Below are 12647 nucleotides of genomic sequence, written 5' to 3'. Positions count from 1 at the left end.
AAAAAAATCATGCTGTTAGGTTCAATAAGTTTATCCACAACAACATCAACATAGCAATATGTCTTCCATGATATTTCCAAAAGGGTGTCTTCATTTCTTTTTTTTTTTTAAAAAAAACTACTTTCCAACCATCACATTATTATTTCAACGTCGGTTACTAATAAGTTAAACTTGATTTCGTTTGAACAAACAAACAAACAAATAAGTAAGTTTTCCTCGCTATTAAGTTTTTTTCTCACATCTCATACTTTGATTTTAAGAATATCCATTTCATCGTGTTTTTGGCATATACAGTAGGGTGGGCCGAAAACGGCCGAAAAATTTTTTTTTTAGAAAATTAAGATTGAGTACCGTGCAAAAGTTGTAAAATGTTATATTATGTTTCTTCACCAAACTAGAGCGGGATAAAAAGTTATTTAACCGGGCCCCGGGGGGCCCAAAGAACGTTAATTAAAAAAAATAGTTTCGAGCAGTGAAATATTGAAATATTTTTTTTTAGAAAGTTAAGTTTGAGTACCATGCAAAAGTTGTATAATATTATGTTATGTTTCTTCACCAAAATAGAGCCGGATAAAAAGATATTTAACCGGGCCCCGTAGGGGCCCGAACGAACAGTAATTTTGAAAAAAAAGTAGCGACCAATGAAAATATTATTAAAATATATTTTTAGAAAGTTAAGTTTCAGTACCGTGCAAAAGTTGTATAAAGTTATGTTTCTTCACAGAAGCAGAGCCGGGAAAAAAGTTATTTAAGCGGGCCCCGGGGGCCCTAAAGAACGTTTATTAGAAAAAAGATAGTTGTAAATAGTGGAAATATTATTGAAATATATTTTTTAGAAAGTTAAGTTTGAGTACCGTGCAAAGTTTATAATGTCATGTTTTCTCGCCAAAACAGAGCCGGATAAAAATATATTTAACCGGGCCCTGGGAGCCCGAAAGAATGTTAATGCTGAAAAAATATGGTTGTGAGTAGTGAAAATATTATTGAAATATTTGTTTTCAAAAACTTAAGTTTGAGTACCGTGCAAAAGTTGTATAATGCTATGTTTCTTCCCCAAAACAGAGGCAGATAATATTTCACCAGACCTGCGGATCCGAAAAGTGTTATTTTTTTTTAAATATATACCATTATTTTAAGTATGTATAGAAAATTGGTTAAGATTCCTAATACTTTAACTTGACCCCAGGATTTTAAATGTTCTGATCTGATGTGCAGCTCTTCGTCTGATTGGTGTTTAGTAGATATAATAGTACGGACACAAATACATAAGGTAAGATTGAAAAATTGACCAACAAACACCAAACCAGCCCAGAACTCACCACGTGGAGATGGCTACACAGCGAGTTCCTCTTACTTAAAGCTCCTTAGTTGAATCTTGGAACAAAATATTGAGATTTATGTTCGAAGCTTGGTAGATACTTTCGTGCTTCCAGTTTTGCGCGAATATAACCGTCTCGTGCAACACTACCGCATACTTCTGAAGAAGGTTCTGTTACTACCTTTACACACCTCTCCAAAGCCTGTGTGTGGAAGGGGAACGTGACAAACTGTGAAACCTCCTCTTTTCCACAATCATTTCGGTTAATTCTTCTGTTGATTCGTTAGACAAAATTGGAGGTTTCGCTCCTATTACTTCTGACCAATCGGTCAAATCGATATAATCCGCATATTCTTCAGTGCTTTGCCTACTGCAATTGTCAATTAGAACTATAATTTGGTATTTTCGGCCATCAAAATAGACCCTTAAAATTAGTAGCTTTACACTGTAGACGGTTTCTTTTTTCTTCTCTTTCTTTTTTCTTGTTTTGCTAGTTTCCTATGGATTCTGGTTTTATCTACTACCTTGTCTTGGTTAGTTTTGTTCGTAAATTAATATCTTCTAAAACAGCGGATACAATTTTAGCAGCCGACTTATTCGAGACACCTGTTAAATCTTTGGCGGTACTCATTTGTTTAGGGCTCACTATTATTAATTTAGGTTTACTTTAGATTTTATTCTCTAAACGATAGCTCCATGCGAACTCTTCATCGTCTGAATTCGGGGTGGAAGCACTTAATGTATGTTCCAAGTGCGTGATTGAGGTTAACGATTGTAACCCTCTTGTATTTGGTACCGCAGCATCATAATCGATCTGTGTGTCATGCTTTCTTTTGAACCTATGGGTTTCTGCTTTATCTACATTGCAACTCGTCATTTGTCTCTGATTTCTCTTATCTAATATGAGATCCCACGGCGGTATTTAATTTGATTTATCACACTTACAGGTTACTCTATCGCAGCATTTGCAAGAGAAAATATCAAATAACTTCTGAGCACCGTTCTTAAACATCTTTAATTTGGCTCTTAATGGAGGTATCTTATTTCTTAATGGGGTTAATGATCGTTTTGCATTTTGACTTGTAATTCAAAATCATATCCTTAATTCGAAGGCAAGACAATACAGGAAGAGAGGCTCGCAGCCATATCGTTTCTAGTTTATTTGAATTCAGCAATGTAAGCGCCGCCTTCGGAAAGCCAGTGTTGTGCATTTTGCATCCAGATGCAAAAAAGTGATATTCTCTTAAAGTTTGAGAGTTCTGAGCTGGGCTCAACACGAAGGTTTTTCGTGGTGAGTATGGTAGTTATGAAAGTTAGTTCAGGTTTCAATAGCTACTTGTGTATATTAAAACCATGTATTTCATGTTTTATGTATTAATAGTATTGTCTGGAAAAATGTTCTTATTACCTAAAATCATTTTATTTCAACAAAAAATTAGGAACTTTAGGGTCACGGGGGCCCGATTAAATATTGTTTTAAAATCAACATATTTGACATGGCTTCATTTCGTACCAATACACAACTTTTGATAACTACTCAATCCTGAATATCTGAAAAAAAAATCGGCCCACCCTAATATACAGACCATATGGTTTGTTCCTAGTATTCGATCACTAAACGTTTTCTCCCTTGAACATTTCTCTTTGTTTTGATGCTAATAAACAAGCTTTGGCTTTGGTAAAATAGTAAATTACCACTAGCTTCCCGAAAAAGAGACTTCACCATTTTCGGGAAACCCTTTCCTGTGAAGGACTACGAGCGGACATAGAATTACTGCGTTTAACGTTGGGAACTAGTATTAGGATTTTCAATTTACTTTTGTAATTAGATAAATTCACTAATCCTGTCATACTTAACTGGGGTATGAATTTTGCTTTGAGGTGAATTTTTAGATTTCGTAAAGCTACTTCTTTTCTTGACAACTATCTTCTTTGAGCTATGTTTTTACTAACAAATATGAAAAAGTAAAGACAAATCTCGGTGTACAAATGCTTCTTTTCGGTGCTACAACTAGCAGAAAATTTGTCGGAAAAATGCAAAAATAAACACATTTCGAGAACAAGATGTCGAATCGTATTCGGATAAAAGAAAATAGACCTATCCATTACTTTTAATCGTAAATTCAATTAAAACACAATTGAACATGGTATATGGAGGAGCAAGTATAACCCTCAAGCATTCCTGGATGTATTCTTTTTTTTAAATCAAAATTTGAATGAAAAAGTAGACAACAATCAAATACAATATTTCAACAAACAAAAGTCATATTAAATTGCTCAAGTTAGAAGAACACTGTTCAAATTTGGAAGAAGCAGAGATATACATATATGATTGATCTGCTTTGTTTCAGTACAGAATAAACTATGTACGAGTCCTACATACTGGTCTAGTGGCTAGCGTGTAAGCCTTTTGTGCACATGATCCCACGTTCGATTCCCAGTAAGACCGAACAAAAAGTAGTTTTACAATCATTCATTTTCATTAAACATGTCTCCTTAGCTTTAAGGGCAAAGAGCATAACCATCTGACGTTAAACTTTAAAAAAATAATAATAACTCTCAAAATAAGAACTGAAATGAAACGAAGACTTCAATGTCTCACAGTTATGTGTTTTAGGTTAATAGAGATGAAAGATAAACGAAAGCTAAGTATTGCAAAATAATTCATGGAAAACAGCATGTAGGAGAAAACAGCAAAACGCTGTGTTATTCACCACAAACGTCCATAATCTGAGATTGAACAAGGGGTCCCTTGCATCAGAAATTCGCCACGTATAGCTGGGCTACAGTGACCCTACTTTAGAAGAAGAGTAATGATCCTGATAGATGTATCAGTAAATTAAATATTATGCGAGGTAAATCAATGTACAAAAAAGTTATGACACTCAAATTATGAGATTCGTAAAGTTCTCTTCCTTCGGAAACGGGAAGTAAGATTCTAGGTCATTTATTTTCAACTGGTGGTATGCGTCCCTCCAGTGTTGCGGACAGATTGTCGGTGAGTCGGCGTTAAAGTGACTTTTATACATTTTATTATTTTTACTCTCTGTAAGGAAGAAAGGGTCTACGGGTATAGCAAAAAAGGGGGTCATAGTGTTCACAAGGCTGAGAACTATTATTCTAGATAAATGATAAGAAAAAGCAAGTTGAATGAATAGCTTATAAAAGCCTCAACTAGATAATTAATTGTAACGTAGATAACGAAGTGATTCAGACAATTTTGTAATAGTGGAGGGATGGGGAAACAGTATTTCATGATGTTGAAGTTAGAAGCTCATAGCCAATTAATAAAAACATGCAGTGACGAGAACACTGCGTGGAGAAGTAGTACAGAACACTGCGTCACTTCGATTTATATTGATGTGAGGATATTTACTAGACGCCCTTGGTATTAGCATATTTCACATTACGATGTACGGCATTTTGGGACGTGTTTTAAGATTAATTTTATAAGACGTATGTAGTCAACAACAGTGAACTAAATTGTATAGATCAGTGCTATTCAACCGGGGGTACGCTAAGGTATTTCTGTGGGTATGTAATCTTAAAATAAGCATATTTCCAATATTTATTGAGTGATCATAGTGGAAGAAAATTTTGAAATTTCCCATCTTAATTTTTTGGGGATGTGCAGTTTATCCACCTGTAAATAGTCTTCTGATTGGCACATTGGTTGCCCTTTTATTGGGTCTCTATTTGTCCCCCTTTTTAATCAACAGAACATGTGTATTAAGTTTAATAAGTTCATTTCGATTTAATTTCTTTTAAGCAGCTTCACGGGTATACAATTGGATGGCGAACTGTGTCTAGGAGTACGCCAGAAAAAAAGGTTGAATAGCACTGGTATAGACTGCTTCATTGAGTCACACTAATTACCGGTATTTCTTTACCTGTAAAATATTCAGTGAATAGTATTTTAAATTCGGAGGAAAATGATAAGGGAACTCACTAAAGAATTCTAAATACGAGACATCATATCTGGAATGAGAAGTCATCACTTGGTGCGAGCACTTGCCCTCCTGTCCCTCTTCTGTCTTCTAAAGTTTTTCGTAATTCAGGGCGTCGCAAATGTATTGGGGCATAAAAAGTAGGAGGGCACCGCGAAGGAAACATGGCTCTGAAACTTCAACTAGAGGAACTTCAAGAGTAAGAGGGTAAAAGGAAGATAATATGTAGTGTATATGAAGATAATAGTGTAGTGAGGGTAAAACGTGTCGTGTAATAGGACGTTCAAGAATGTGTTAGTTCAGGAATGTAAATATCAAGGATAAATTCTAGAATTTAAAAGAAATGAGACGAAAAAAATTAAAGTAGTAGATTGTTCGTAAAGTGCAAACCATTCTTAATAATTACACTTACGTTATAAAAGCTGCGAATTCCCACGCATCATATATATTTCAATATTTATTGTAAATGATTACGTCATAGACTCGAAGGATATATCAATTGGAGAGACAGTTCTTTCTCTGGGAGTTTATTCTGTACTGAAACAAAGTAAATCAAACATGTGTATCTCTGTTTCTTTCGAACTCTTAACAGTGTTTTTCTAACTTGAACGCTTTATTTGTTTGTTGAAATATTGCATTTGATTGTTGTTTATTTTCCTCACTCAATGTTTGATAAAATACACTAGGAATTTTTCAGTTCCTTTGGAGGTCATTCCTGCGCTGCCTCTGTACTAAGTTCAATTGTGTATTAATGTAATCTATGATTTATAAATTATGGATATTTTTTTTTTTTACCCGACTTGGATACATTTTGTTCTCGAATTATAGTTATTTTTACATTTTTTCTGACAAATTTTCGGCTAGTCATAGCGGCAAAGGAAACATTTGTACACGCTGATTTGTCTATACTTTTCGTCATATCTTGGTAGCAGAAATCACCAACCAAAGATTGTCAGTGTTACAAAGATAATTTGAATTTGCATAATTCGAACAAATATTTATTCTCCTTGAAAACTGCATTGAAAATAATGGTAAAAATCATAGGTAAATTTAACTTCTGAGCCTTCTGTTTGTTCGAAGGAGCACACTAAAAGGATTTTTGATGTTGAATACATTGCAAACAGAATTCAAATTTAACTGGTTTTCAGTTATCCATAGAAAATCAACCGTAGGTAACAGTGATATAAAAACACGACCCATCTAATGATAAAGAAAATGAAGACAAGATAGAAGATGAAGTATGGGGCAAACTCATTTCAAGTTACCGAAATATTTGAAAATTGTAGATTTATTGATATGAACTATATATTCTTAATGATGAATTTCACACAAGGAAGAAAACTGAATATTACGTTTACCGTTTAATCCTTTTAGGATTTTTGCTAACTTTTGTTATTATGGCGCAGTATCGTCTTTGACCACTTATTTAGGTTCTATAACTGGTATTTAAGCCGGTTGTTTTTATTAGTTAAGTCAAGGATAGACCAAAGAACATTCCAGATGCGATTTGGAACCGGATGGTCAACTTGGCGGCACCAAGTAAGGGCGAAGGGGCGTTACATTTTTATTTTTTCTTAAGCCAAATTTCAAAAAATTTTCAAGCCTTTAGTTTTCACGATATCAGACTGGAACTTTGCATACGGATTGTGTGTACATTTGCATATTCCTAACATTTTTCTGAGATCCCTACGTGAGACCGGGGCAGGGCCCGAGGGGTGCAAGTGTTCCGAGGGGGTGATTTTTCAGAAAAAAATCCGGGTTTTCCCGATTTTTCCGGTTCAGGTATATGATAGGGACATGTGAGTGGTACCGTTGGAAATGCTGAAGAAAATAACGTTTAAACCATGACTCTAGGCCAAATAGTAATGATGCAGTAAATTTTTATAATATATATCTATAAGTGTGTACACAGAGAGAGAGCCTAAATTCCGACTTTCAACAATTTTTTCCTCCCTTTGTTCTCAAGATGCAAGATTGAAATTTTGCATATGTATTACATATATAACAACATATTATTAGAAAAATTCAGATCCCTACGTCAACACATGCCCGGGTCAGAGAGGCAAAGTGAAAAGTTACAAATGTTCGAAAGGAAAAGTTTATGTTTCTCATAGATGTAACATGTTTCAAATTTCAACGTGAATAAAACACATTGAATTATAGGATGAAAACAAATTTTTTGTCGAACTAATATTCTTTTTTAGTTTGTTAAAACTCCTTTCCTTGCCTTATAGTAAAAATAAATATTTGCTCAGTTTTGAGCCCCCGAATCCAGTGCCCGGGGCACAAGTTCCATTTGTATCCTTCCTTAGTTACGTCACAGCAAAGAAAAACCTTTAATTCGATTTTTATTCGTGTATGTCAACTGCAAGTTGTGAAAAATATACGATTTTCAGTTTTAATATTAATCACAATAGTGTAAAATGGTAATAGAAGAGAGAAACAGTTCTTTGATATTGAGTTAATACTATAAAAATAGGTTCCATTTCCGATTTTATTCCTCTAATGCAACGGAAGTGGCAAAAATATACTAGTACTTCCGGATTTCAATAATTATTTCCATAGAAGAGAAATAGTAATAGGAGGTTACATACCATATTTTATAGATCCATATTTTAGTATCCAAGGAATAGATTTGTTCTCAATCGAAAGTAATAAGAAATTGTAGATCTTTCTGTTCAAGATTAAGTCATATGCGGTAATAATTATAAGGCATATCAGGAACTGTCTTTGATATGTATTTCGCGCAGATTAGCAGATTTCATCTCTCACATTATCCGTTTATTAAAGCCGAAAGGTTCAATATTGTAGATAAATTCATTTCAAAATTGAATTCTCATAGTTCGAAAGCATACCGCGGTTTAGTTTCACAACTCTAGAAAGAAGCTAACTTGGTTTGCACTGTTATTCACGCTAAGTTATCCTTCACGGTTACAGTTTTTAAAGAAATCATTACAGTAGAATTGAAGTTGGATTGTAGCAATTTCAATTAAAAATTATGCCTTCCCTGAAGCAGTGACGAATTTAGCCCGGGGCCGGGGGGGCCTAGGCACCCCCAGTTTTATGAATGACAAAAATAATTGAAGCTATTATTTATATATTTTTGAAAGTTTATAGTAAATTTATGATATACCTATCATAGTCTGGGTTCTGGCCGACCCCTCCACTTTTTACCTTCTAGATCCGCCACTGCCCTAAAGTATCTCCTGAGCGAATCCAAATTCCTAAGACTCCCTCATGGGCACCTTGTTATACCAATAACTAAATATTATTAGTGCCCAAGGAGTGAAGAACGAAAATTAATTTTGGAAATACTACCAAGCTTTCTTCCAGAAAATTTTGTTCACAGGAAAAAGAATCAAAATGTGAATGGGATGCAAGTGGATGTTGTTCACTAAAGAACGTGCCATGTACAAGAGTAACATGTGAGGACAACTTCAGTCATAGCTTCGTGGGAGGGGTCGGTTCTCTATATCTGGGAGCTCCTCCGTGGCTAAACGGTTAGCGTACGCGCCTTTGGCGTGGGAGACCCGGGTTCGATTCCCGGCGGGAGCTCATGTAGTTCGGATTCCACGTTAATTAGTAGGTCGACGTCTCATATAGCCTCGCTGCTGAACGGGACGTTAAACCCAAAATCAACTCAACTCTCTATATCTGGGATGGTTTGACCCCCAGAAATGTACCTGAAAAGAGTTCTAATTTTAGCATATAAGAAGACAGAAATACACAAGGCATCAGGAAACGACAACATTGAATGTTGACACGATATTAGTCTAAAAATGTTTGTAATAGCAAGTTTTCTTTTAAATTTGAAAACGTGTTTTGTTCAAATCTAATATACTAGTATGAGCATACGAGGTGTTCATGCGTAAGGCATAAAATAAAAGAAAGAAATAAAGTTCTAAACATTATGCAACTGCCAAGATAGAGCAAAATATTTTGTTATCTTTGTGTAAGAAGTATTACACAATTTCCTTTCTTCTTTTATGAGAATTTAAAGATAGATGTTCCGAAATATTATTTGGGGTTGTAAACGCTAAATGCCCGGAAGCAGTTAAATATCATATTTTATTTTGTTCTTTATGTGAAATAAGTGTTATATAGATTTCTCTCTCGCGTGCGCTCTCTCTTCTCGATGAAGGTAAGCATCTACTCGTCCTGAAGGCAAAACGACACACAGCAACATGTATTGAGACAGGGTTAGGAATATTTCCCCTACTCTTGTGACTTGAAAGACAGAATTCTTTCTTGCTTGACTATACAGTAGCTCTGTTCACTTGATTAGATTACAGATATTTAAAAATGCATATTTTTGGATATTTCAAATTTGGGATAGTTTGAGTTTTTTTTTCATGTCTCTTTGGACTTAAAATTAAAAAGAGACCAGCATATATACATTGTTCATCGTAATTATAGTAACGTTATCTGTCATTTTTTGGTCTTAAAATAATGTATTATTCGGTGTATAAGTTTTGTTTTCAGCCACTGCATACTGGCACATTTTTTTTTTTTTAATATTATATGCCAAAATTTATCAAATCATAAAAGAAAAGAGTAATTTCAGCCCAAATCATAGGGCCACTTGACTCTAGGCATATACTGGTGAAATTAAGAACTTAATAAGAATTAATTACTACCTCTAGCAACACTGTTTTAAAGTCGTGTCTTCTGTAATGGTGCTTACCTCTCTACTGTGTCTGAACATGGACGTAGTAAACCACTTTTTCTTTAGCCCTTGAAAATAGATGAAGGTGCTATTATACCCATGAAGCTATTACCGTGGAATTAAAAAAAATGTACAGTAACTCAGTGAGAATGGCAGTTTCCAAAGACATCAATCCTGACTTACTGAAATAGTGCAATAAAAATGGATATGTTTGAATACGTTTCAATCCTAGCACGTACCGTTTTGCTATTGAATATCTTTTAATGGAAGAAGCGTTCAACCATTTAAAAAAAAAATTATATTGTAAACTAACACGATATGTTTATCTTAATAATGGCTAATCAGCACTGTGCCATGGGGTGAGCGAGTGGGGCTACGGCCTCGGGCGTAAAAGTAAGGGGGCGTAAAATTCGGGAGGAAAAAAGAAAAGATATATATAAAATGGAAAGAAAAAGTAATTAAAAAAAGTGCTCAAAATCAAGGAAAAACAGGGTTTATTTTTGAAAATTTTATTTCGCTTCGCGCTGGTTTGTCGACCTCACTCATATGGGTAGGGGCGCCGTCGTATACTCTCGCCCCGGACGTTGATTTTAAACGGCACGGCACTGTCGCTGACATAATTTTGAGAATATAATAACTCATTTTGAAAATAATTTTAAATGTCTCACTTGCTATATTTACGTAATGTGTATTGAATACCTATCTTTTTTTTCATTGCAGGATAAGCTAATGATGGCTGGGTTGGCAAGACGTCAACCACCCGTACAGGACACAACTGCAAGCAACGCTGCGAATATGCAAGAAAGAGGAACATTAGGTTCTGCCTATGCCATTCGTGGTATTGCTGTTCCTGCCACTTCTGTTGTTGCTGTTCCTGTCATTCCTTGCGGCACTACTATTGTTACTACTACTACGGTGATTGGCGGTACTGTTGGCGCTACAGCACTTTCTACAGTTAACTACGGCTCTGGATATGGTCCCATCGAAGCCATTCCTGCTATTGGAGCTGCTCCTGCGGATGCTAACATTGTGTATGCTAACATTGGTGTTCCTATGTCTACAGGTTTACCTCAAGTAGCCCAACTAGCTCATGCTACTCCAGCTATTCTTGTGACTGAAGCTGCTAACGTACCTCATGTTACAGGTTATGCCGTTAGATCCGGCGATACTTACACCGTACCTGCAGCTCAATTTGGCATTACTGCACTCCCAGGAGCTGAAGTTCCAGTCAATCCTGGTGTAGGATTCGGTTACATTTCTACTTTACCACAAGCTAATGCCGGAAGAGCTGTTTATGTATCAAATGGTACTCAACTTGCAGCAACTGCACCTGCCACAGCTACACTTGGTTCGGCCAGCTCAGTCAACCCAGGTTTAGGATTGGGCTATATTGCTACTTTACCACAAGCTAATGCCATAAGAGCTGTTCATGTATCAAATGGTACCCAACCTGCTGCAACTGCACCTGCCAGAGCTACACTTGGTTCGGCCGGCCCAGTCAACCCAGGTTTAGGATTGGGCTACATTGCTACTTTACCACAAGCTAATGCCGGAAGAGCTGTTCATGTATCAAATGGTACGCAATCTGCTGCAACTGTACCTGCCAGAGCTACACTTGGTTCGGCCGGCCCAGTCAACCCAGGTTTAGGATTGGGCTACATTGCTACTTTACCACAAGCTAATGCCTTAGGAGATGTTCATGTGTCGAATGGTATGCATTCTGCTGGAAATCCACTTGCCAGAGCTACACTTGGTTCGGCCGGCCCAGTCAACCCAGGTTTAGGATTGGGCTACATTGCTACTTTACCACAAGCTAATGCCTTAGGAGATGTTCATGTGTCGAATGGTATGCATTCTGCTGGAAATCCACTTGCCACAGCTACACTTGGTTCCGCCGGCTCAGTCAACCCAAGTTTAGGATTCGGCCACACTGCTACTTCATCAGAAGCTGGTACCGTAAGGGCAACATCCGTGTCAGATGTTGGAAAAGTAGCAACTACACCATCAGCCACAAATCATCACAATTGACGTCGCAACCACAACACTGTATGCGGTAAGTCACTAGTTAATTTTAAGTTCTATTAATATTTAACATGATAACTTTTTTCAACAAATGTATTATTATTTTAGAAAGAAAAAACCAGAGCTACTTTAGTTCTCTCAATATCCATATAGCTGCACTACTATATAAAAATGTGTGTGCCTGTCTGCTATCAGGTTTTTACATATAAAGGAGTAAACTGCAAGCACCAAATTGTGTGCCCAGATAGACTGTCACAAGATCAAATTACTCATGGAACTTTTCTTTTTCGATTTTCGACCCGAGGGATGATGTTTTGGAGATCAAAATTTATAGTATGTACGGTATAAGCAAAGTGGACCACAGTGCCTGTGATGAGATAGACAACCCAATCGTTTCTGCAATATTTCGGATTGCATACCTTCCAGATTTTTGTATAGGCCTATATATCCCAGATATATATCACAAAGTTTGAAGTGGCACTGTAGGCATCCGGAGTGGCACATTTCTGCCATTTGAGTATAAAGCGAAAGATTACATGTAGTGTGTGTTTAACTGACTGTTCATGCCATTCGTTGATGGGGTGAAGCGATTACGAAAATCGTGTAGCAATAATTGCACTACACAAGGTCGGGAAGACAGCAGGTGAGATTTTCAACCTCCTGAAACCCTTATAAATCAGCAAGAGATTCGTGT

General features: G+C 36.2%; 1 protein-coding gene across 1 annotated transcript in view; it reads left to right on the top strand.

Annotated features, from left to right (window-relative positions):
- Positions 1–12647, top strand: part of LOC145664538 (uncharacterized) — a 63738-nt gene that overhangs the window by 28821 nt on the left and 22270 nt on the right. Inside the window, exon 2 of the mRNA XM_081731297.1 lies at positions 10652–11984. Within this exon, the coding sequence (XP_081587423.1) occupies positions 10652–11959 (1308 nt within the window). The 3' untranslated portion in view covers positions 11960–11984. The remainder of the gene's footprint in view (positions 1–10651; positions 11985–12647) is intronic.

The sequence above is a fragment of the Thermobia domestica genome, chromosome 11, assembly GCF_964235325.1.
Source record: "Thermobia domestica chromosome 11, izTheDome1.hap1.1, whole genome shotgun sequence".
Classification (NCBI taxonomy): Eukaryota; Metazoa; Arthropoda; class Insecta; order Zygentoma; family Lepismatidae; genus Thermobia; species Thermobia domestica.
Note: the sequence above shows the minus strand (reverse complement) of the source record. Positions and strands in the feature narration are given on the sequence as shown.